This window comes from Plectropomus leopardus, chromosome 4, assembly GCF_008729295.1.
Source record: "Plectropomus leopardus isolate mb chromosome 4, YSFRI_Pleo_2.0, whole genome shotgun sequence".
Lineage (NCBI taxonomy): Eukaryota > Metazoa > Chordata > Actinopteri > Perciformes > Serranidae > Plectropomus > Plectropomus leopardus.
In genome coordinates this window covers 22,648,350-22,672,596 of record NC_056466.1, presented here as the reverse complement: position 1 = coordinate 22,672,596, position 24,247 = coordinate 22,648,350, and the positions used below count along the sequence as shown (strand labels likewise).

The window sequence follows — 24,247 nt, the reverse complement described above, 5'->3', positions numbered from 1 at the left end:
GCACATAGTATTTATTTCATGACACCACCAACTGTGGGCATGGGATGATGCCAATGCTGTGTGTGTGTGTGTTTGTGTGTGTGTGTGTGTGTGTGTGTGTGTGTGTGTGTGTGTGTGTGTGTGTGTGTGTGTGTGTGTGTGTGTGTTTTAGAGAAGTTTATGTATTTGTGCATATGATTTTACCATTGTGTGGGATAAAAATGACGCCCTTTCAGCTTTTCAGACATCAGAGGGGAAAGTGATTTTTTTTTTTATACTGAGGGTTACCATGAGATGAGACCAAGCATTGGGTGAAACTTTGATGCACGACATTCAATACACAAACAACAAAACAAGTATTCATTGGCTGGACAATGTGTGCAATATAGGGAGAGAGAAATCCAAAGGCATTCATGCTCTTTTACAGGTTGAGCTCACGTGTCCTGTGCACCCTGACCATGTGACCAGCCTGCAACAAAAAAGTTGGTTGGATTTGAACTACCTGCTGCAGAGAAGCAACACTGTAAGTATGTAAAACAAGTGTTGACAAGTCTGTGTCTGGATGCACAAATTAACCTAAATGGTGGTAATCTGATTTAGTGGCGAAATGCGAAAACATAAAGTTCATCTATCGTTTTTGGTCTTTTCTTTGTGTTTTCATTGACTTCAGTGGTCAGTTTTTTAATTTTATTTTTTAATGGACACTGGGTGACAGAAAGGACAAACTTGACCCGATGAAAGGGAGAAAAAAAAAGTTTCTTTAATGAAGAAAATGGGAGGGATGGATGAAGGAGCAGATCTGAGGGAGTGACAGAAAAGAAAGAGGGAGGGAGAAGAGGAGAATAGGGAGACAGCAGGACCAAACTCACTGCCTTCTTTTCCTCCAGTGCTCTCTCCCTTCTTTCTCCTTGTGACTCCAGGCTGAGATCCACAGATAGGTGAGTTTGACTTCTGCATTTTTCTCTTCATTTCACCTTTGCTTCACACTTTGTCCTCTATCATTTAAATTTTCATCCCTGCAGCTGCCTGAACTCATCTCTTTTTAACCTCAATTAAGCCCACAGGATTCTGAATTTAGTTTTTTTTGGGGTTTTTTTACACTTTTTTTCTGTCCTGTTGCATGTATGTATGCAGCTTTAAGGAAAGCAGAATTTACTCAACCCCTGAAACTACAAGTTGTCTCATCCTCCAGATCTCCTCTCCTCTTGCTTTATCTCTCCAGTTTCTTCCCCTCAATTAAAAGAAAACTTTTTAAAGGGGTGGTCCAAGGATGAATTAATCATTGCTCATTAACCAAAACGTCTCACACAGACTCTGACCTGCTGCTTTATTTATGTGTGAGAACATTTTTATGACTGTGTTTATTTGCTTTTGTGTCTGTTGGCTAAATGCATGCAGCTAAGCTTGAGGGTTTGCGGAAAGCCAAAGTTTCCGTTGGCTGGATCGAGGGAGGCTACTTTTAGCTTGGGTTATTACTCCCTTCGCCCTGACTGGTTCAGACTGAGGGCTATGTTTTTCACAGTGTTTCTCAAGTTCACTGACTGTCCTTTGAACGACTCTGATTATTTGAAAGGATAAAAACATCTATCAATCTTTCATTTTTTTACTGTGTAATGTCCCATTAGGGTTAGTGGAGAAGTTTCAAATTATATGTTTTGTCAGCGTATGGAATGTGAGTTTCATGGCTTTGAGTGATTTTTGAGATTTTTGTGGCAACACGTGCGTATATATTTAAGGGACCCCGCTTTACATGCATCTTCTCCAATTTCTGTCACTTTACCTAATAGCACACTGCTTCTGTTTCCATTCCCATCAGCCCCTTCTTCACATTCTCCTTTTTTTTTTGCTTCCTCCAGGATGTTGTCCCTCAGCTCCCTCTCTACACTCCTCCTCCTGCTTTTCCTCTACCCCCCTCAGCTGTCTGCCCAGAATGGACGCGTGCGTCTTGCAAACGAAGGCCGGCGCAGCACGAACCAGGGGCGTGTGGAGGTGTTCTACAATGGTGCATGGGGCACAGTGTGTGATGACGAGGTGGATCTTAACCTTGCCAATGTAGTGTGCCGACAGCTGGGCTTTCAACACGCCGTAACCTGGGCACACAGCGCCAGGTTTGGCGAGGGCCATGGTATGTCCAACCAATGGTGTTTAGTTTTGAACAGCTTACTACTCAAGTTTTTATTTCTCTTGATTCAATAAATCAACACCCTTTCTTGCTGTTAGGTTTGATCTGGCTGGACAATGTGCGCTGCACGGGCGCAGAGGCCTCTATTGCAGACTGTCGCTCCAATGGTTGGGGAATCAATGACTGCACCCATGCTGAGGACCTGGGGGTCATTTGCAGTGCAGAAAGGAGACCTGGCTCCCCCAGTGCCCCCGTGGCGGAGGGTCCTTCATCCTCCAGACGCCAACCAAGCCAGAGGAACCCACCACCAACCTCACCACAGTCTGTGTACCCCCCAACCTCGTCTTCTGCAAGAGGCCATGAGATTGCCCTCCATCGCAACCCGACTTCTTCCCGTCGCAGCATCCTCTCGCCGCAGGAAAATGGTCACGAAATCCAGATCTTGCGAAGGAATCGAGGTGGTTCCAGACCAAGCCCTCAGATTAGCTCAGCTCTGCCACAGGGGCACCAGATACCTTCACGTCTGGCAAACAGCGCAACCTACCGGCAGAGACAGGAGACAGCGAGGACCAGTCCACAAGCAGTGAGACGAGAGGCAGAGGCACAGACGAACAGCCAACCCCAACCTCAGCCTCAGCCCCCACTCCAATCTGAGCGAAGAAGCGAAAGGCAGCAGCAACTCAGTGGGAACCATGTCGAACCAGACCCTGTTTATCCAGACATGGGACTGGAGATTGATGCGCACTACACACAGGTAAAAAAACACACACACATAGACACACACAACCTCTAGTACACACCAAAAAAGTAGCAAAATCTAGCTTTATTCAGACTCCCATACATAACTGTCATTTGAGGAGCCACAGGCCAGTGGACATGTATAATTAGAGACAAACCTAAAACCAGACCTTCTCCAGATCCAGCTCTTATTCAGCCTTAAAGTTTAGGACCCAACCACCAGAAGCTCAACAGCCTCTCTCTTAAAACGTGCAAGAAACTCAGAGCAGAGGAAATTGCAGGACATCTATCAAGTGCGCTTTCATTCGTGCAGGGTTGACACTTTCTTTACCATAACCATGACACGTATCCTGACACATCAACCAAACTCTCTGTTCTTTGTTAGTTTCCTTCCTGCTGTGTATGTAATGTGGATGATTAGAGAGCGTGATGATTAGCACGCCATCTTATCATGTTAGTCTTCTCTCGATTGCGTGCTGTCTGCAGATAGTTAGCCAAACAAAGTGTCGTTTGAGCAAAGATAAAGTCATGTTTATTAACTCAAATGAACCAAGTTTTAGTTTGCGTGACACAGATCCATTTCTGTCATGTGGCAGTCTTCATTGAGGATGAAACGGTGCCATACTCCGTTATGAATCATCTTTAAAAAATTGCAGGGTTCCGAAAGGGTTCACTTGGAGGAGGCTCGTCTACGGCCTGTGCTGTCTGGCAACCATGGCGGTCTGGTGACTGAGGGAGTGCTGGAAGTGAGGCATGCTGGGAGGTGGCGTCATGTGTGTAGCCAAGGCTGGGACCTCAGCAGCAGCCGTGTCGTCTGTGGCATGTTAGGATTCCCTGCTGCAGAAGCATTTGACCAAAACGCCTACAGGTGAGTGTATGAGTGGACACAGCAAAGCGAGGAAGAAGGAGACAGAAAATGTGCGTGTGTGTGTGTGTGTGGTTGTGTGTGTGTGTGTGTGTGTGTGTGTGTGTGTGCGTGCGTGCGTGCGTGCGTGCTTAAGGATTAGGAGGCCCCATTGCGGCACCATCCCCCCGTAGTAGAAGTTAACCACAACTGCTGTCATTAGTACGACCACACTTGGAAGGACGTGTCCACTGTGGCATTAGCCGAAGCCGGCTGGCTGCCAGGTCTGTCTGCCCCACTGGCTGAGTGGGCCTCTACATCAACCTTTATAAATAGTTTTAGAGAGTATGTTATTAATGTCAGATCCAGACTGCAAGATTATCATCATCATCATCATCATGGAGTGTGTCTTTACATGAAACCTCCCTTACATGGTTTCTAATCTCATATAATTAAGAAACCCCCAGCGAAAACTGTGTGCGGCAGCACTTTCTAAAGCAGTGTAGCACATCTGAAAGTCTTTGGACTCGCTTCTGTTTAACATGTGTAGATATACCATTGAAGCAATTTCCTCTGTTAACATCATTAGAAAAACCAACTGTACTGCTACTTACACAGCACCAGATAGCAGATAGACGCAGTCAGCAGCTAGCTGGTGAACATAGTAGAGAATTTAGCAGCTAAAGATTCAGATAGTCAGGAGTTGATGAAGACCAATTCTTCATCAAATATTTGCCTGGAATGCATCAGGTGGATAGAAACATAACCTCAATGCTAATGCATTTGACATATCAGCTAAAAAGGAGATGTAGTCACAGCTTGTTTTGGCTGGACAAAAAAAAAAATCTGTTAAAGGGATACTTCAACCCCTCAAATGATCATCTGTATGTCAATCACCCTGTGTTACACTGAATTTGTGAAGAAACTGTTTTTCTTGCACGCCTCCACAGTGAACAAAAAATACAAAACACAGAAAATTCTTTATGAATTGAAGTCATTCAGGATTGTGTCTAACAACATAGAAACTGTATCACAACATCCATTTACAAAGTGTCACACAACATGTGCAGTGTAAATCAGGTCTACTTTATCCAGTTGCATGTGCAGTGCCTCGCAAACACATGCATTTTTGAAATACTTTAAGTCTCAGGCTCGGACAAGCAGCACGCCTGCACTGCACAAAAAGCATTTATGATTGGAAAGTACTGAGCATTCGACTGGATGAATATTAATTGGATTATATTGCAAACTTTGTGTGAGAGAGTATGTTAATAGATATGTTTAAATACTTTTATTGTTCACAAAAGCAGCCCCCTTTGTCTTCACTTCATCAAGAATTTTCTACACTGTTGGAGTCTTCATTCTCATTGTAAAGCATGTTCAATGCAAATTCAACATAAAGCAGGGTGAGTAACCGATATACACCTGATCATTTGGGGGGTGAAGGCAAATTCAAACTTAGTCACTGTAAAATCTAAACAATTGGTCTTTTTTTTTTTTTTTTTTTTTTTTAAAAAAGAGAGATTTGTCCATTAGTTAGTTAATCCGTAGTTGTTGCATGGGAGCTGTAGCCTTTGAATCACAACAAAACAATCCCAGTTTTCTTTCTGTATAAAATACAATGTGCTAAAATTTTAGGACTCACATAGGCACATTTAGTTTTGCATATAGACAGAAAACCCATTCAGTTATAGAAGTAGGAGAGAAAAAGGACTTCAGCTTTCCATTTGTTGTATGTTTTTGTAACTTTTTTTATTGTCCCTCAAACACAAATCATTTGCTCACCTAATGTCAGCTTCCTATGCTGATTTTTTTCTTTAAATCCAGCTCATCCATCTAACTTTAGCCATAAATACCCACATTGGTACCAACACAAACCTTCAAAGCCCTTACACACATACCATTGAAAAACCCCAATACCTCGCTTACACACACAAATGCTAATAAATCCTTCCCTCCACCCTCATCGCACAGCATCTTACGAGACCTTACACAAACTATGTCCAAAATCCACGTGACCACACAAATAAATACACAGATACACATGCACGCTTGTGCACACGCAAACACAACCCTCTGTGTGTCCGTCTGTCTGCCCACAGAGGTCTTTTTATGGCTTGGCTAACAGGACGACTGTACTGACCGCTGGCCTGCCCTGTACCATCTGTCTCTCCATGTCGCCAATAATTACCCCTTGTGTCCTGCTCTGCTCCGCTCAGCAGCTGGATACAGACTGCCTCTCCTCAGCGGCCCTGTTTGCCACCACGGCCACAGCCTAGAAATGAATGGCTTGGCTAACAGGACGACTGTACTGACCGCTGGACTGCCCTGTACCATCTGTCTCTCCATGTCGCCAATAATTACCCCTTGTGTCCTGCTCTGCTCCGCTCAGCAGCTGGATACAGACTGCCTCTCCTCAGCGGCCCTGTTTGCCACCACGGCCACAGCCTAGAAATGAATAACTCACTCTCACAGTCTTATCTCTAGAAGTTTCTTCAGAGCTGTGGACTTCAGATGCAGTTATGCAAGAAAAGCTCAGCTTCAGAATTTCACTTGAATGGGTGCTTCAGTTTCGTCAAGCAGACCTTTCAAGCCCAAGATGGTGGTTGGCTGGTTATCCAACATGCTAACTTTCTAAATCTAATGCTAATGTGGACAACAACACTGAAAAAACACCCCAGCGCTGTCTGGAGAAACATCCTATTTCTGTGCCAACAACCCGACCAGCAGCTTGTGTAAAGACTGGAGCAGGCCAGAGAATGTTGTTTGTTTTTTGTCAACCTCCACCCAGCTACGTGGGAGACGACTGAAGCAGCCATTTTTGTCCGACAGTAAACATCTGAGATGTTTTTGAGGTGCGTTATGGGCATCTGGTAGCTTTGAGACAGATATTTATGCTGGTGACTGTCCTTTTGAAGATGTTTCCTGAGATAGAAGTTGTGACATATTTTATCCACTAAGCATCAGTAGCCATTGGGATGGCAATGTCAGCCACTCTGCCCATAGGATGTTCTCACAGTAATGCACCAGAATTCATACAACCCATGTAATCTGATCACATGACCAATGTGCTGATGGAATTAAATAAGGGAATAGTAGTATAAAATGTGAAAGTCCATGTGTGAGGCAGGTTGAGGACATGCAAAGGTCAAACAAACAGGACTTTTCCCCCAGGAGACAGGTGTTTGTGTCCTTTATGAAGCCAAGTGAACTTAGTGTATTTTAAAGTACGTCATCATCATGCTTATGTTTTATCTTTTCCTAAACTTAACCTACCTAACCTTGCCTAAACCTAACCTACACATCTTTATGTTAAGCAACTTACCAACACACAATCATGTTTGTTTTCCTAAACTTAACCCACTAATCTTTACATTAGGTGCTTAACTTTATATTGCGTACATAACTATGTTAATTATGTGACTTTACATCAAGTTATAACTTATATAACTTATAATTAAGTATGTAAGTGATGATGCCCAACCATGTTCCTTTTCCTAAACCTAACCTATGAATTTTTAGATTAAGTATGTAACTTTACTTTAAATACATAACTTTAGATTAAGTTCTCAGTTGTGGGTAAAGTGCAAAACTTTTCATTAATTACTTAACATCAGATAATAACATTATGATGCCCAACCATGTTTTTTTTCCCTAAATCCATTTTAGGTAGGTTATCTTTCTTTTCTTTCTTTCCTCTTTAAGTACATATCTTTACATTCAGTATGTAACATGACGACGCCATTCATGGGACGCTAATTTATTAGATACCATACAAATTTTTGTGTGTGATTTTTCGTAAGATATCACACAAACAGTTATATGAGAATACGTTGCTGTTCACTTTGGATTAGACTGGAACATCTCTACAAACAAAGTATGGCTAATTTGGGACATCCATGGTCCCCCTAAGGATTAACTCCCGTAACTTTAATGATCCCTCCACTTTTCATCTAGTGCCATCTTTCGGCCAAAATTTCGATTTGTCTTATGTTATGGTTTATCACCAAAGTGAAGCTCAAAGCACTACTGTGCCTCACAGAGCCACAAGCCTGGCTATAGACTCTTGTTTATATGGATCCTCACACGATAACAGTCCCATCACATCTTCCTGGTTCTACCCACTGTGCTGGCCGTGGTCCATGCCTGCTCTTCTTTGGGGTTTGTGTCCACTGGAACAGCTGTAATTATGGTCTGAGAGATCCACTAGAATACTCTCTTGACTGAACCTGCTGCACACCCTTTGCTGTGTCAGCATTTATACCCTCCCTGGCCATGGTGGTTGTTTTTTTGGTGTGACTGCCTTTGTCTCGGCCTGTTAAGTTGCTCAGTGCATTTTACGGCATTTTAAATACTCCCCCACTTTGCTGTGCTTACAAAAGGCGAGTGCTAAAGTTATTTTCCAGCTCCCTTGTTTCATCACATCCACACTCTCTTTGAGGCTGACAGTAACTCCAGTTCGTCTAATTTACTTTAACCCCTTGCTCATTCTCCCTTTCTTAGTAACAGCTTCTCTTTTTTTTTTTTATCCCTTTGTGGCAATTACGTTAAAACCCACATTTCATGGAAAGTACATCATTATGACCCCTTTGAGTTTTTGTTCCATGGAGGTGGAAGCCAGTGTGGCAACCTGCTGAGCCAATTGTTCCAGTCAGGGAGTTTTGCATTCATGCAGTATAATAACAGGTTATCTCCGCTTTCCTAACAGTCGTCCTCTCTCCAGTGTCACTTATGGCATTGTGTGGTCAGGGTTGCATAAAAAAAAAAAATCTGGCAATGAGACTGAAGATCCTGAGAAGTCTTCTCCTGGTTAGAAGGATTCAGCAGCGCTGCAGTTGCAACCTGTTTGTTGTGCCTGAGGCTTGATGCTGTGGTTCACTTCCCTTCATTTAAATCTCCTTGCTCCAACTTGTGTTTCTGACCTGACAAAGAGCAACATCACTGTGATTTTAGCACTCAGAAGGACAACTTAAATGTGTCTGAGGTGAACACCAAAAGGACACGCTTTTCCTCATTCTGTGAAGTCAAACGATGCCCATAAAAGTTGTCCAGTTCACAGAGACTTACATCACTTGCTCCTTGTTTCCCAGCATGCAGTCATACCGTCGGGTGAGGACGCTGGGGTTTTACAGAGCTTTTGTTTTTACAGAGGCAAGGCAGGGAAAGTTGATATGTACGTGCATATTTCCATGTCTGGTGTGTGTGAACCAACATGCTACTGCTCAACCGCACAGCAGACACTGCCAAGCGGAGCAGGCAATTATATGGGTAGCACTCCCCGTCACCCCCCCCTCCTCCAAGCCATGAACTAACACCCCCCTTACAGTCTGCCTCTCTCATTTTTGATTTACCACAGAGTTATGAAACAGCCTATCTGTGTGTACAGACACAGCAAATACACACCATCATACACAGCTCACACAAACATATATACACTCATTTACATTGCACAGAAGAAGCCAAGCAGCCACTTTTCATCCACATGAGGAGAAATCTACCCTTCTTGATCACTTATGTTTTAGCTATAACATTGTATGTGTGTTGTTCCAATGGAGAGGTGCTGTCTCTTGTTTTTGTGATGTTAATGCTTTCAGACCAGCAAGACGAGGAACCAGAGGGGGCAATAGAAAGAAGAAAGGTAGACAGGGAACGCTAAAACATTCTTAGAATAAAATTAGAAAGTTCACATTTAAATACATAAGGAACACTACATGGGAGTTACAGAATTATATAATATATATATATAATGAACAAACATTGAGTGAACTTGAAGAAGCCGCAGGCAAAATACATCTCTCACAGTGAAGTCCTAAAGTGTGTGGTGATCAACTTTGTTTTTCATTTTATATATATATATATATATATATATATATATATATATATATTATATATACACACACATATTTTTTTTTTTTTACATTTTTTTATATTACCTTGTTGTCTCTTAGTGGCGTCTCCTAGTTCTTTCACCGTTCTCATCAACATCATTTCCAGCAGCGGAGAGTTGTTCAGATAATCCATTGTATATACCCAGCAACAAACAGCAGTCAAATTACTGACAAGGTTGTGATCACAGTGGAGCATTTAGCAGCTGAAGACCAACATATTTTGTTCCACACAGCAGTTTGTCTCACTCAGGGTTTCTATTGTGGGTTTACTCACAGGTCCCTCCAGCCTCAAACACATTTCTCATCGGCACAACTGTATATGATACACTGTGGATTACCAGGATACTGGGGTTCTCCTGGAGAGAAAGCATCTCCCGTTTAGGTTGCCAAATATTTAATTGCATCATGAATCTGGTTGTACAGTAAACTCCCCTTCAGGCTATACTTGGTGTTGTGACTCACTTAATTCAGGCGCATTCATGAAGGGCGTCAGTCACACTGCACCTGTCTGTGGTCGCACTGGTCGATGCAAGTGGTCAGCTGTAATGTGTGTGTGTGTGTGTGTGTCACAGTATAACACTTCCCAGACTCTGCCTGGTTTGTGAATCATTCTTTTTATTGAATTTATTTTCTTCTTCTTCATGTTTTTTTATTTTTGGTTTTAGCATGTTAGGTGTGTGTGTGTGTGTGTGTGTGTGTGTGTGTGTGTGTGTGTGTGTGTGTGTGTGTGTGCGCGCACGCGCATGTTCACGTGTGTGCCAAGGCGTTGAGGGCCTCATTTTGTGTATATATACTGTTTCCCTTTACAATTTGACTCTAGTTTAAGGTGATGTCAATGAAGCTAGACACAGTTTAGAAAACCCTGTTGGAGTTGGCAGACCTCAATAAAGCTTCTCGAAGGATTAATGTATAGTGGCTTATTCATATTTTTAGGGTTTTTTCCGCATGGATGCCCCCAAGCCAGACATCGACTGGAGACATATAGACAAACACTGAAACAGAAATACCCATGCATGTAGAAACGGAAGATCTAAAAAAAAGAAGTTATGACAAGATGGTGGTGGTTTAAGAGGAAAGAAAGAAGGAAAGAGGGAGTTATGTGATCCGTTATTGTAAATCTCCCTGTCTCCTACATGAGGGCTATGTTTATCCAAAGACACACACACCCTTACCAGCATGCTGTGTCTCCTTCATAGCTTTCAGTTAGTTTATTTAAAGTTTGATAGACAGAATGGAGGAGAGAAGGAGAAGAAAGGATGATTGAGGGGGACAGATGCAACACAGGAGTGGACTGTGGGAGTGTAGGACAGCTGGTTGTTTAGTCTACTTGATGTAAAGATGCACAGTTGTAACTCCATGTGACGTGCTCTTTCTTTTAGGAAACTGTGGGACTCCAAGTTAGCCGATCCGTCTTCCAGGTAAAATCAACATCTGCTCTCTAAAGGCTACAACTTGTGTTTCAAAGATTTTGAGCAATGTGGTAAACCACAACTTTTCTTGCACTTCTTTCTCCAAACAGGCTGAGGACACTGATCAGTAAGAAGGCCTACTGGGTGGAGAAGTTGCAGTGTCAGGGCACGGAGGTCTCTCTGTCGAAGTGCCAGGCCCAGCTGTCCCTTCCCAGGAATGATGTGCCGTGCCGCAATGGCATGCATGCCGTGGTCCGCTGTGTGCCTGGATCCCAGTTCACACGCTTTGGCACAGCACCTGCACCACCCGCCATGCCGGTTAGTGTGCAGGCAGAAGTTAAAAAAATATAGATTATAAACAAATAAGTTAGAATTAAAAGAATATTTTGACATTTAATATTTTATATGCAAATTTGCTTTCCTGCTGAGATCAATACTGCTCTCTGGTCTGTTCACTAAGTGTGAAGCTACAACCAGGACAGTTAGCTTATCGTAATTATTTGAAGCAAGAGGAGAGAACTAATCTTAGCATAGCTTTTTACAAATCAACAATCACTTTATATCTTGGTTGTTTAATTTGTAATTAAACAAATATTAGGTCACTGTTCCAGGTCAAGAAATGCTTCCAGAGTTAAAGAGGGCTCTCATGTTAACATATCCTCATACAATTATGCGTATGATATTTTAAAAATACACATACAGTGGCTCAGTGGCTTCTCATCCTAACTTTATTCACTTTGTCAGTGGACTTTAATGTCTAAATGTGACGCACTAGTTATCCTCCCACATCTTTTATTAAAGTTCCAGGATGGTTTGTCAGTTTACACTTATTAAATACACTTTTATTTTCACAGGATTTTTTTATGTTTATTTGCTTGTGCGTCAAAAGCATGTGGTTAGATTAAAAAAAAAAAAAGTGAGAACAGGCCTTTTGGTTTGTTTGATGTCTAACAATTAATGCCCAACAAATGGTGTTTTGTAATTACTGTACAGTTATGTTCAAGGATATGTTTAGACAAGTGAAGTTACTTTGGGTAGGTTTAGGAAAAGAACATGTGACGACATACTTTGAAACAATTCAAAATTCACTCACGTACTGAACACCAGTCTCCTGGGGAGAGTCCTATGTTTGTTTGACCCATCCACCACACCAACCTGCCTCCCGTCAGCGTATTGGTCACCTGATTGCAGTCTTCCCAATCATGTGGATTACTGGCTTATGATTATGTAGGTTATATAAGAATTGTGGTGCATTACTTTTTGTAAGTAAATCTATAAACAGTACGTGAGAACAGCTTGCTGATATCTATGCAGTACAAAGGCTATGAAGCAATCAGCAAATGGTTAGCATAAGGGAGGGAAACCGCAAGCCTGGCTCTGTTCAGAGGCTACAAAATCTCCCTGCCAGCACCAGTAAAGCACACTAATGAACACATTATATCTTGATTGTTTATTCCGTAAAAATACTAAAGTGTAAGAATTACAAATTGCAGTTTTACATGGTCTTTCTTTTAACCATGTCAGCTTTAGACAGATACAGGCGAGCTGTTTAACCTCTGTTTCGAGTCTTTGCTATCCATCTCCAGGCTGTGGTTACAATGTTCTTGACTAATTCTTCGCAAGAAAGTGAATAAGTATATTCTCAAAAATGACAAACCATTCTTTTAAAATTTCAAATCTGCCAGCTTCTTTACGTCAAGCAGTCTGTTGCACTGTGTTGAGAAAATAGCCTTTTGGCTGTAGTCTCGCCAGTTCAAGACTACGCAAGGATTTCAGATTCTGATTTAGATTTTTTGTTTTTGAAACTAAGTACAAGAAATGTGTTTTACAACAGTATGATTTTAGACAAAAAAAGTCTAATTGATGTCTTAAAATGTAGCTATGGGTTTCCAGATCCAGACAGGCTTTAAAAGTAAGATTTTTAGATCAATGCTCAAACTTTCATTTCTCACCTGAACTCTTCCCTTCTCTTTACAGCCTGTTGTGCGTCTGAAGTCGGGGCCCCGACTTGGCGAGGGTCGTGTTGAGGTGCTGAGGGAGGGCAAGTGGGGCACCGTGTGTGACCACCTGTGGGACATTGCTGCAGCAAGCGTGGTCTGCAGAGAGCTGGGCTTTGGCACGGCTAAAGAGGCACTCACCAAGGCTCAGCTGGGACAGGGTAAGATAGGACACAGAAACATAGCCACACACATAGTGTACATAAAGTGCTCTCTGAAGTCTTTCTGGTGGTTTCCAGTGATGCGTTTACTCACCGTGCTTGGTGAGGTTATGGTGGGAGACATTTGTATGTTTAAACAAACTATGATTTTGTCATCTTGTTCTGTAATAAGCAGATAACCTCATTCATGAGATCATAGAGTCGCAGCTACGGATCTGATAGTGTTGAATGGTACTGACATTGAATCATTGAGTACAGCACGCACTCTGAACATGATCAGTTTAGCTCAGCGATCCTTTAGACTAAACACTTCTGAGCCTAAATGTCTGTTGCTAAACACAGCACTCCAAGAACCATGGTCTCGTGCAGACAAATAAACCCAGAGAAAATGTTTACAGCCTGACTTCTACTTCTATCGCAGAAGCTGATTGTTGAGGAACTCTACCCATGACCAATTATACGAGTGTAAACTCTGTGAGGAGGTTCCAGCGGCAAAAACAATGGCATGTGTTGTTGTCAAAATAAACCTGCTGTATGTGAAAAAGTTAACATAGCTTTGAAAGCAGGATGTCAAGCAATCAGCACTGAGCAGGACCTTGATTACTTTGGCACTGCTGTTGTTGTGGCCATGAGAATATAGCAGCTAAATTGTCTGGCAATAATAGTGTTAAACATTTCCCTAGGAAATAGACCCTGCTTTCACACACACACACAGTTATTGTCCCTTTTTTCTTGCTGCACCTCTGCAGTAACTCTGTAATCACGTTCATTTCCTCCCATTATCTTTCTGCCCAAATGAGCACATCGCATGTCCCATAATGGCGGGTGCATTTCCTTCTCTCACTTTACTTAATGAAGTAATTCATGGAAATTCATTTGCGTGTTACTTTAGGGCTCTATTAAAGTAGGTGCTATGGTGCAGTTATGTCTGAATAATGAACATAGTTAAGTGTCAAAATGGAGCACTGTGGCTTTTAAAGTCTCGGGCCTGTTTAGCTTAGTCGTGCGAACGTATATGAGATGAATTTGCGACGTAAAGGCTCACTGTTAGAGGAGAACTCGAAGCAGGACTTGATGACATCATTAGCTATTTAAGGCCAAATTATAGGGCTTTAGCCTGGGCCTCACACACCTACGCAAACATAGATGTGTTCAAAGATTTTCCTCAATTTGGCCATTTTTTGTATCTATTTTTGGTCTATAAAGCGTGGCCCTGGTGTGCATGGTGCAGCACAGAGTGTACAGTAATTTAGTCAGAGAGGTCCCTTGCTAAGCTCAGTTTCAGAGCCACATCAGAGGTCTGGGCTTTTAATCCCTCTCTGGGGACATCTGCAGAGCCATCAGGTTCTTTTAAGTACTGTGTCCATGTGTTTGTGTGTGTGTGTGTGTGTGTGTGTGTGTGTGTGTGTGTGTGTGAGAGAGAGAGAGAGAGAGAGAAAGAGCCTTTTTGCATGTGGCTTATGGTTGGTGAGACACATGTAAATCAATCAACTCTGGGCCCTTTTCTTGTAGGCACCGGCCCCATCCACATGAACAGTGTGCAGTGTACAGGCAGGGAGAAGTCGATTACAGAGTGTACCTACAGACCGGTGCCACTATACTCCTGCAAACACAGCCAGGATGTAGCAGTCCGCTGCAATGTGCCCAACACTGGCGTGCAGGCCACAGTGAGAAACGCACAAACATATACACACACATGCATTTAGCAGTATGAGCTCGGACTGATAAGAAAACACTGTCTCCTCCTTCAGGTGCGTCTGGCAGGGGGCAGAGAGCCGTCAGAGGGTCGTGTGGAGGTGCTGATGGAGGTCAGAGGGGTGAAGCGTTGGGGCGCCGTCTGCAGCGAGAACTGGGGCATCAATGAGGCCATGGTTGTCTGTCGGCAGCTGGGTTTGGGCTTTGCATCACGAGCTCATCAGGTAAACAACAGAGGTGTTTTTTGCAAGTTTCCTGCTTCTTTCTTTCCTCTTCCATCTCTAAGTTTTTGTTCTGTGTGCTCCTATATTTCCTTCTCTCCCTCTCTTTCTCTCCGTCCTGCTGTTTGTGTGTCTGTGCTGTGTTATTACCGAGGCCTGAGGTAATTACAGGCTTCTCAAACGTCCACTTCCAGTGCACTGAAAATAAAGGAGGGAAAGTGAGGCGAAGAGAGATCAGGAGAAATTCTCAGAGCAAACAGACTGAAAATAGAGCTGTGCATGGAAAGGGCAGCGTGAATGTGTTCTGAGGGGGGCTGCTGGGAACATTTAACAGGCAGTTTTAAAATTGTGAGAAAGAGTGGAAAATATGATAATGTGTGCTGATAGTTCCTATAAAAAATGGGGTTTCTTTCTTTATAGCAGAGTTTGCCTCCAGCTCTTGCATTTCTCAAGTTTATTGTCATTTTTAAAGGAGCATTTAACACAACAGCACAAACTTATGATTTTGTGTGTGAATTTGCTCTCCTCTTGTGTCTCTGTGCAGGAGACCTGGTACTGGCCTGGTTCCTCAGATGCTGGTGAGGTGGTTCTGAGCGGAACTCACTGCATTGGCACAGAGATGTCGATCCAGCAGTGTCGCAGAAACACAAATGTCTACTGTCCCAGAGGAGGAGATGGCAGAGCCGCAGGAGTCACATGTGTGGAGAGTGAGTCCAAAACCAGCAAACACACACAGACACTTTTTGTTATGCAAAGTTTTTAAAGGGTAACTGCACAGATTTTACACATTGATGCCTTGGGGAGTACTGCTGCTCTGTGAAAAAGTAGCATAAAGCCTTTTGTGGCTCCAGAGGGAGCTGCAGCAAACCTAAAAAAACATATGCCTCCAGTAGTCACTTGAATCAACACTGGTTGGGTCTGAAGACTATAGGGTTGAAAATAAAGAATTAAAAAACTAGCCTCTGCTTGAGGCTACATTAGCTGTTATTAGCATAACAGACTTGTGTCTGTAGTCCCTTTGACACGTGCACCCCAACCTGAACTTATCTAGACATTACCTGGAGGAACTGTATGTGAGGACGCAAACGTCCCGATCTGCTGGACTAAACATTAAATAGACTTTACCCTGCCAGCTCCCTAGCATGAAGCCCTTTTAATTTCTGATTGAGCCCATGCATAAATAACTAGAGCATAGATGTCGGACATTGTTAGGAGAATATCCAGTGACTAAGTAAGGGTGTTAATGACGTTTCTGTCATGCGACTGGCACAAAAAACTGTTGAGAGAGGTTTGCCTTTAGGGCTTTCTGCCATAAAGGCTTCATTTGGTTAGGTTTGGAGAAAGATGGTGGTTTATGTCAAGATTTGGGCAAATACCCAAATGAAACAAGAATCCAGTACTTTTTACAAGTATGACAATCTTAGTAAAATGTATTGATATCTGTACTTGATATGAAGGAAAATGCTCTTTGGGTACCTTCCTTCAATCTCTTACTCTTTTGGTCAACCAGGTCTGAACCTTAATCCTGAGACTGTTTGTTAAATAGGTCTCCAGTAAATAATAAATATAGCAACTTCTGATCAAACCTTATCAATTTAAGGCTTAAAAAAACTTCTGGTCAGGCCCTACCCATTTGTGGATTAGGCCCCACCCGTGTCCCATATATGCCCCGCCCATTCCTAGTACAGATACAGATACAGAGCTTTTATTTAGTTGAACAGATACAAATGCAGCTACAGATATTGCTGCACTCGCTCATCTCTAGTTTGTGTTACAATGAATAGATTTCTACCAGAAAGGACTTTATGGCAGAAGGCACTGAAGGCAAACTTCTCCCATGTGCATGCAAAACTTGAAGAATACAAACATCTGAAGGTGAAAAAAAAAGACGCACACAAAACTGTCTAACTGGAGAGATGACAAGATTTGAGAACTACTGTTTGTAATGATTGACACCAAGATCGTCAAACAAATTCAAGGAACGAGACAAATTCAAGAGTTGATGGTATGAAAAACAATAAGATTACCGCAGCGTACTTTTGGCATCATGTTCAGTCTCCTGCACACTCTATTCTGGCCTACGCAAAACAAAAGTATATATTCAGTAGGTGAGAATGCATCTGACACTGACAACCTCCTGTTTTGTGCCACATGTGTGTAAGGGCAACCACACAATGTGCAGACCTGATTTTCTGGACCTTGTCTGGAGTTCATATGAGAAAAATAGCTTTTGACTGAACTGTTGGTAGTTTGGTTGCATTGTGGGTGATGTAGTCAACAGGTTTTGACAAGAAAGAAGAATGTGTGGAGTTATCAGATGTAAAAGGAGAACTGGATATAGCATTGGAGGCAGGGCCCTGTTCACTCTTCACAGTGTAAAATTTAATGCTAAATCTGTAGAGTTCTCTTTTAATTTAACACTGACCTTTGGCCCCTGCAGCTGCTCCTGACCTCGTCCTGGATGCTCAGCTCGTCCAGGAGACAGCCTACCTGGAGGACCGTCCCCTCCACCTGCTCACCTGTGCAAATGAAGAGAACTGCCTGTCCTCCTCCGCCGCCAGGATGAACTGGCCTTATGGACACCGCCGCTTGCTGCGCTTCTCCTCCCGTATCATGAACCTGGGTCGTGCCGACTTCCGACCCCGAGCCTCCAGAGAAAGCTGGACATGGCACCAGTGTCACAGGTAACACTCAGGCAGAGGGAGGTTTCATAACCTGAAGCAGACTTTTATAGTGTCACTCAGAGGAGCTTTCAGGTTTTCATTTGAATCAACAGTCGCTCATTTTACGCCTTCAGCCAGATAGAGAGTAACTATGTGGTGACTTAAGCTGCTGTGGGGTTTGGTTGGAAATTAAAAGCTGCCTAACCTCCTCCATGGCACAGGACTGGGTGTCATTATGAGGTGGCACGAGTAAAAAGAAGTGTTATAGAAAGAACACTGTTGCTACCAGAAGTCAAAAAACTAAAAAACAGCAGCAAAAGATGAATGGGATTGTGAGATTTGGCGATCACAATACAATGATATTTTTGCAGTCTGGGCTATAAATAACCCAACACTTATAAAAGTCTGTTATTTAACACAATAAACACAATCTTTTATCCTCCAAAATAATGTTTACAATAAACATCCTCCTCTCTGGTCACCCGGTTGTTACAGTCAGAGCCATGACTGCACTGGCTTCTTATCTCAGCGGTTGTGGTTCTGTGTCCCAAAACGAGAGGCACAGCTTGGTGTTTCTCCCAGCCGCAACCCAATCACTACCTCCCCAACCAGCAAACACAGGGTTTGACTTTTGGTACAGCCTGTTCTGGGAATGGATCTGTAATGAGAGAAAGAGTGACACCGAAGTGATATCTATCTGCCCTCTTGTGTTTTTTAACATTTGTTGCCCTTGATCTGTTTGACGCCTTCGCAACAACGTAGCAGGATTTATGGCTGCCATATTTCAGATAAACCCTCGGGTTGTTTTTTCACAGGGGTGATCTAGATGTGAACTACTACTTTTCTTATGCTGCTTTCATATGCCTCTCTCAGGTATTTCAACCTCTGAACCCTGAGCAAAGTGGTGCAATTTGTATTGAAAACATGGGGGGGGAAAGGCAATGTGCAACTTGGCAAGAAATGTTTCACAAATTGCAAAAAATCAGTCGATTTAGAAAATAGGTTTTTAAAAGCTAGGGGAAAACAATATTCATAATTACATTACATAATTATTACATTTTTAAAATTCTGTTACATAATTATTATACATTTTTAAACATTTCTTCCAGGTTATTTACTACTTTTTTATTTTCAGGTGATTTTTCTGTACTATTCACTACTTTTATTGCTAATTTTGGGGTCTTTTTTTTTTCTTCCATTGCTGATTGCCTTCTCCTCGTTTTTTTTGAAGAAATCAATCCAGTTTGCTCAGATGTCAAAAGGTTAAATTGAGATTTTTCTCTTTTGTTGTGACTTACTTCACATATTAATCATGTCATCCTGATTCCATTCTCAGGCACTACCACAGCATTGAGGTGTTCACCCACTACGACCTGCTGACGTTTAATGGTACCAAGGTGGCTGAAGGTCACAAGGCTAGCTTTTGTCTGGAGGACACCTACTGCCCTGATGGTGAGACAGATTCATGTCACAAAAATCTGATTCTTGAGAGGAAAATTTGGAACCGAGCAGAATTCGTGACAAACAATCAAGAATACATTAAAGTGCAAAGCTTGAATCCCATAATGAGCATTCAAAGTCAGGCTGTAAGATCAGAGGCCAAGCCTAAATTGATCTTGGCTTTCACAAAGCCCAGACAGCTTTATACAGCTTAGATCCTTCAAAGTTCCCAAAAAAGATTTGGTTTTTAAATCATTTTGTTATAATTTCAGGCTGGTGGTATAAATTCAAATCCACAGCGACTGACGGCGATGATGATTTACACATCATCGCTGTCTCTTTTCTCTCTTCATGTGTTTCTAACTGTTTTTGTTTTTTTTCTACCAGGTATTCATAAGCGGTACGCCTGCTATAACATGGGACAGCAGGGCATTTCGATTGGGTGCTGGGACACCTACCGCCACGATATTGACTGCCAGTGGATAGACATTACAGACATACGACCTGGTGAATACATCTTCCAGGTAAGAAAGCTTGTTTATTACAAAAAAAAATCTTCCATAGTTAAATTCAGACATGTTATTCCTAGGTTCTAGATAGTCCAAAACGTTTAGCTAACATGGAGAATTTGCTCCCAAATCCAAAATAAAAAAAGTGCTAAGACACACATTTGTAGTGTCATAGGATATAAAGTCTGGAGCTGCTTCATAGCAAATTATTCTCGTGCAACAATTCGTATGAATTAGTAACTCACAAATGAAGTTACATCCGTAACATAAAGTTATGTAGCTTAAGTTTAGACAAGTTAAGTTACCATGGTTATGTTTACAAAAAGAAACATAGTGAAGACACATCTTTAAATGAAAGTTCACAGAGTTCTGAACACTTGTCTCCCGAGGAAAATCTTGTGTTTTCTTACACATCCACTACCCCAACATGCCTCCCAACTGGACTGTTGGGACCACTTTCTCCTCAACCACCATCAGCACATTGGTCACATGAATGCTAACTTCCTGAAATACGTGGTTACTGGCTCATCATTACGTGGGACATGTAAGAATTTTGGTGCATAACTTTTTGTAGGAAAACGGGAATGATCTGACTATATGGGGGCATTTTGTGTTTTAGTACTGTGAACACTACAAGTAAAGGTCTTTCGGGTTTATAAAAGGAAACAATCAGTGGGTCCATGAAACCAGGCTCCCATTCATTGTCTATAAATCTGGTGACATCAAAAGTTTAGCTCGTCTTCAGAAATATTGATTAAAGTTTCCTGGGCCGTGGATCTAACGTATTGGAATTTTGGATTTAGGCGTACCCCTTTAAATGTCACCTGATTCTGTTGGAAGGTCTGTGCAGATGTCTGTGGAGTTAATTATGAATATGTTATTCCAATAAAAATGCAGAAAAGAAAAATCTACCTCTTAATCTTCATGGTGAAATCATATCTTAGCACCTTACACAACCACGCAGAAAAAAACCAGAGTTTCAACATCTGAAAGCGCACACGAGATAAAAGCTGTGATAAAAGACTATAATTTGAGTTAAATTGCTCGTGGCTGCTGCACCATTCAGGTGTACAGTATGCATGTAGTTTCAAGGGTGTGTGCGTATTTAAGGAAAGTGAATTTAGTCTGGATTTATATAGAAAGTAGACCTGCTATTAGTTCACCCTCTCAAAGTGTGGGCCTATTGGCAGTGGAACAGCTCTGTCAGCACTTTACATTTGTGCAGAATGAGTTTTGTGTTTGAAAGCGGACTTTGTTACATGTCTCGTCCATTTCGAGACATCCGATCTTCTGCGGTGACCAACTCATCTGTCCTCCCTCTCTGTCATTTGTTCTATTTTTTCATGACAGCTAAATGGCAGCAAAGTGATGATGTTTACAGTTTGTAATTATTTTTGGAGAGTTTACATAAAGTCACGATGTTTATGCGTGACTCACATGTCCATGTGTGTAAACTGTATGCAGGGTTAGTCTGTATGTACATATGGGACGAGCCACGTCTCAAGAGATAAAACCACATACATGTCGTAAAGAAGAGATCCAATGTTGCCATGACGACGTGACCTGGAGGCACTTTGTGGCTGTGACTGTGGTTCAACAGTAGCTGAGCTGCTCATAAATTTATATAAGAAGTGAGAGACGGAGGGAGGGCACGGATGCACGCTCGTCTTTCATGCAGCTGGGTGTTTCTCTGAGTCTTTACCAAGAATCGCAGGGTGGCGGCCTTTTTTAGGACCATACATTTAAACCGATGAGTCACGTCCACCTCAGCTTGATTGCTCCTGATTGCTCCGTCATTTGAAAATCAGCTGCACAACCTCATAGTCTTTTACATGACCGTGACAACCTTTCACAGTACTGTAAAATAGACTGTGGGCCTTTTGTTTCACATTATTACAAGAGCTTTTAAAAGGGCATCAGCTGCCACCCAGTAAATATGACGTTTTACATTGGGACTATAAAATAAGTGCTGAAATAACTGGCTTCTTTCTACATGCAATATTAAAAAATTTATGAAGCTCTTGACACCAAATTTGGCTGAAAGCTTTATGAAAAAAAATCATAATTATGAATATTTTAAACTTAAATCTTTGCCTGTTAATATTATTGTAACCACAAAATTTATACTATATGTTAAAAATGAAACTGGGCTGCTTTGTTGAATATGCGGTCAGGTTATCTGTTTGATGTGTGCGTCAGGAAAATTCATTTGTGTGCCTTTCTTATATATGGCAGGCAGGCAGACAGGGTGGAAAACAACAAACCATGGCAACCAACCATGGCTACAGCCTAATGATAGGCTGCTACTTAAATCCAAACCCAAAACTGTCATCTGCATCTCTGGCCCCTTTTTTTAACTGCATGGAGATAACAGTGGAAAGTGATGTCATGCATCACTCGAACCACTAATTTCTACATCATGAGCCTCATAGAGAAGAAGAGAACAATAATCCTGTGGCTTCTCCGTTGACCTCGCGGAAGACCGGTTGTTTCCGAACTGTCTGAAGTGAAGTGTTAATTTCTCACATTTTCTTTACTTTATTATAAGCCATTGCAGTGCTGCTGACAGACAGGTACTAGGTCAAGAAATGGTCCCACACATAACCACCTGTTAATTACCATAACTGGTAATTTCACCCCCTGCAAGTGAAGTGCCACGTTGGGCTAGTATACACTTAACACCCTATACATGTTCATACATGACAAGGCTCATATAACTTATTAACTGCTGAGCTTTAGATGTGCCTGTAGGAAGATTTGTAAAACTTCTACCAGATCCAGGTAAGCAGTTTTTATGCTAAGCTAAGCTAACCTCCTCTTTTTTATTTGTTATTCAACTTACAGATATGAGATATTGATCTTCTTAAGACATTAAACATGAAGATTTCCCAAAGGGTTAATCTGTTCTTTTTAGCAGATGCATAGCCAAGTCTAGAAAACAGCCATGTCGTTGTAAATTCTTCACCGTGGAATTGATAAATTAAGAAAAAAAAAACCTGAGACAAAAGGATAAAACATTTATATTATCACTGTAAATGGAAGGTGTAAAATAATTCGTGTGATTAACCTTTTTGTTTATCAGTTGATGAGCTACACATTTCAACCTTATGTTGATGTCTATGTGTTGTAATGTTTATGACCAAATTATCCCACTCCAAATTACTTCCTTGAAAAATAAAGGGAAAATTGAGACGTGGTAAAATATTTGCCTTTATGGTATTTAACCCTGAAAGATACCTGTGGATATTAGTGATGGTATTTGGAAATGGTCTTAGTTTTAAGTGTTTTAGGGTAAATTTTTGTTCCTTGGTAAGTAAAGGAATAATAAAGTTAAACTGTGGTGATGGTAGATACCTTTGGCTGCAGTATTTAGGGGTATTTGCTTGGATTTCAATCTGTTAATTGTAAATGTCTTTAAAGTCCTTAAGTGTATGCTTGAAGTAGACTTTGAACAAATATAATAGGATATCGTCTGCATACAGGGCAATACAACAACGTGCCTATATATTACATGCTGGAATGCAAAAACTGCCATCATAAATGGGTTAATGCAAAGAGACAGAGAGACAGTACATTACATATGCTCTTTTTGTACATAGCAAAAGAAAAGCATGCAGCTGAAATACATTTTTTTTATTCATATTGTATTTTTCAGGCTTCTTGTGTTGTTGAAAGTAGTTCTTTAGTAACTTCTGTCTGATCAGAAAGTCACTGTGCTCAACTGTAAGGAGGATGACTTACTGAAATCTTGCTGCATTTTATCTCTGATCTATTTCTTTTACAGGTGGAGGTCAACCCTTCCTTGGACATGGCTGAGTCGGATTTCCAGAACAACGTGATGCGTTGCCGGTGCAAGTACGATGGAGCACGAGTTTATATGTTTGGATGCCATGCAGGTAACATGTGAAGACTTTTTCAGTGCACATCCACATTTACAATATTTACAATACTTCACCTATTTGTTACTATGTATACCATTTGTTATCTATGTTTGTTTTCATCAGGTGATGCTTATAGTGCCGAGGTGGAGGACTTGTTTGACCACCACCGTCAGATTTCCAACAACTTCTTGTGAATTAAGGAACATGCAGATTTAAGGACACAACAACTGTACAACTCCTCGCCACACCTCAACATGTCAGGGGAAGGAGGTTGAATGACAATGACATGCCAGTAAATAGAAAAATTGAGGGTCCAAGGGAGGAGGGTGGGAAGCTGGGATGGTATGGGAGAGACTTGATGCAAAAATGACTAATTAGGATCCCGTGACTGATTGTCATCAGCAGTGACTGCTCCTATTAGAAAGTCAAAGAGAAAGAGAAATTTTTGAAGAGGAAAAGATTTTTTTTCTTTCCAAAAAAAGGACCAAAGTAGGCTGTCACAATCATCATGTCACCATGATAAAACGTAGAGTAGTTCACAATTTTTAAAGTGTGTCCTGAATTTTGTAACCGATTGAATTCCCTTGATCAAAACTTAACCACAGTTAACAAAGTAATGACATGAAGGCACATGAGAACATCACTTATTGTCCATTTAATGTCAACCCAGGGACCAGACTGTCTACCGAACTCTGTACAT

The 24,247-nt window shown here is 41.7% G+C and overlaps 1 protein-coding gene across 1 annotated transcript; it reads left to right on the top strand.

Moving 5' to 3' along the window:
* Positions 1-830: 830 nt before the first annotated feature.
* On the top strand, positions 831-24,001 carry LOC121942087 (lysyl oxidase homolog 4-like). Its single transcript, XM_042485183.1, has 15 exons — positions 831-917; positions 1,836-2,104; positions 2,200-2,855; positions 3,496-3,707; positions 10,951-10,989; positions 11,091-11,298; positions 12,958-13,138; positions 14,651-14,805; positions 14,890-15,057; positions 15,599-15,761; positions 17,495-17,738; positions 19,054-19,169; positions 19,545-19,681; positions 23,451-23,562; positions 23,671-24,001. The coding sequence occupies exons 2-15, from the start codon at positions 1,837-1,839 to the stop codon at positions 23,739-23,741; spliced, it is 2,730 nt and encodes a 909-aa protein (XP_042341117.1). The 5' UTR covers positions 831-917; position 1,836; the 3' UTR covers positions 23,742-24,001.
* The last annotated feature ends 246 nt before the right edge of the window (positions 24,002-24,247 follow it).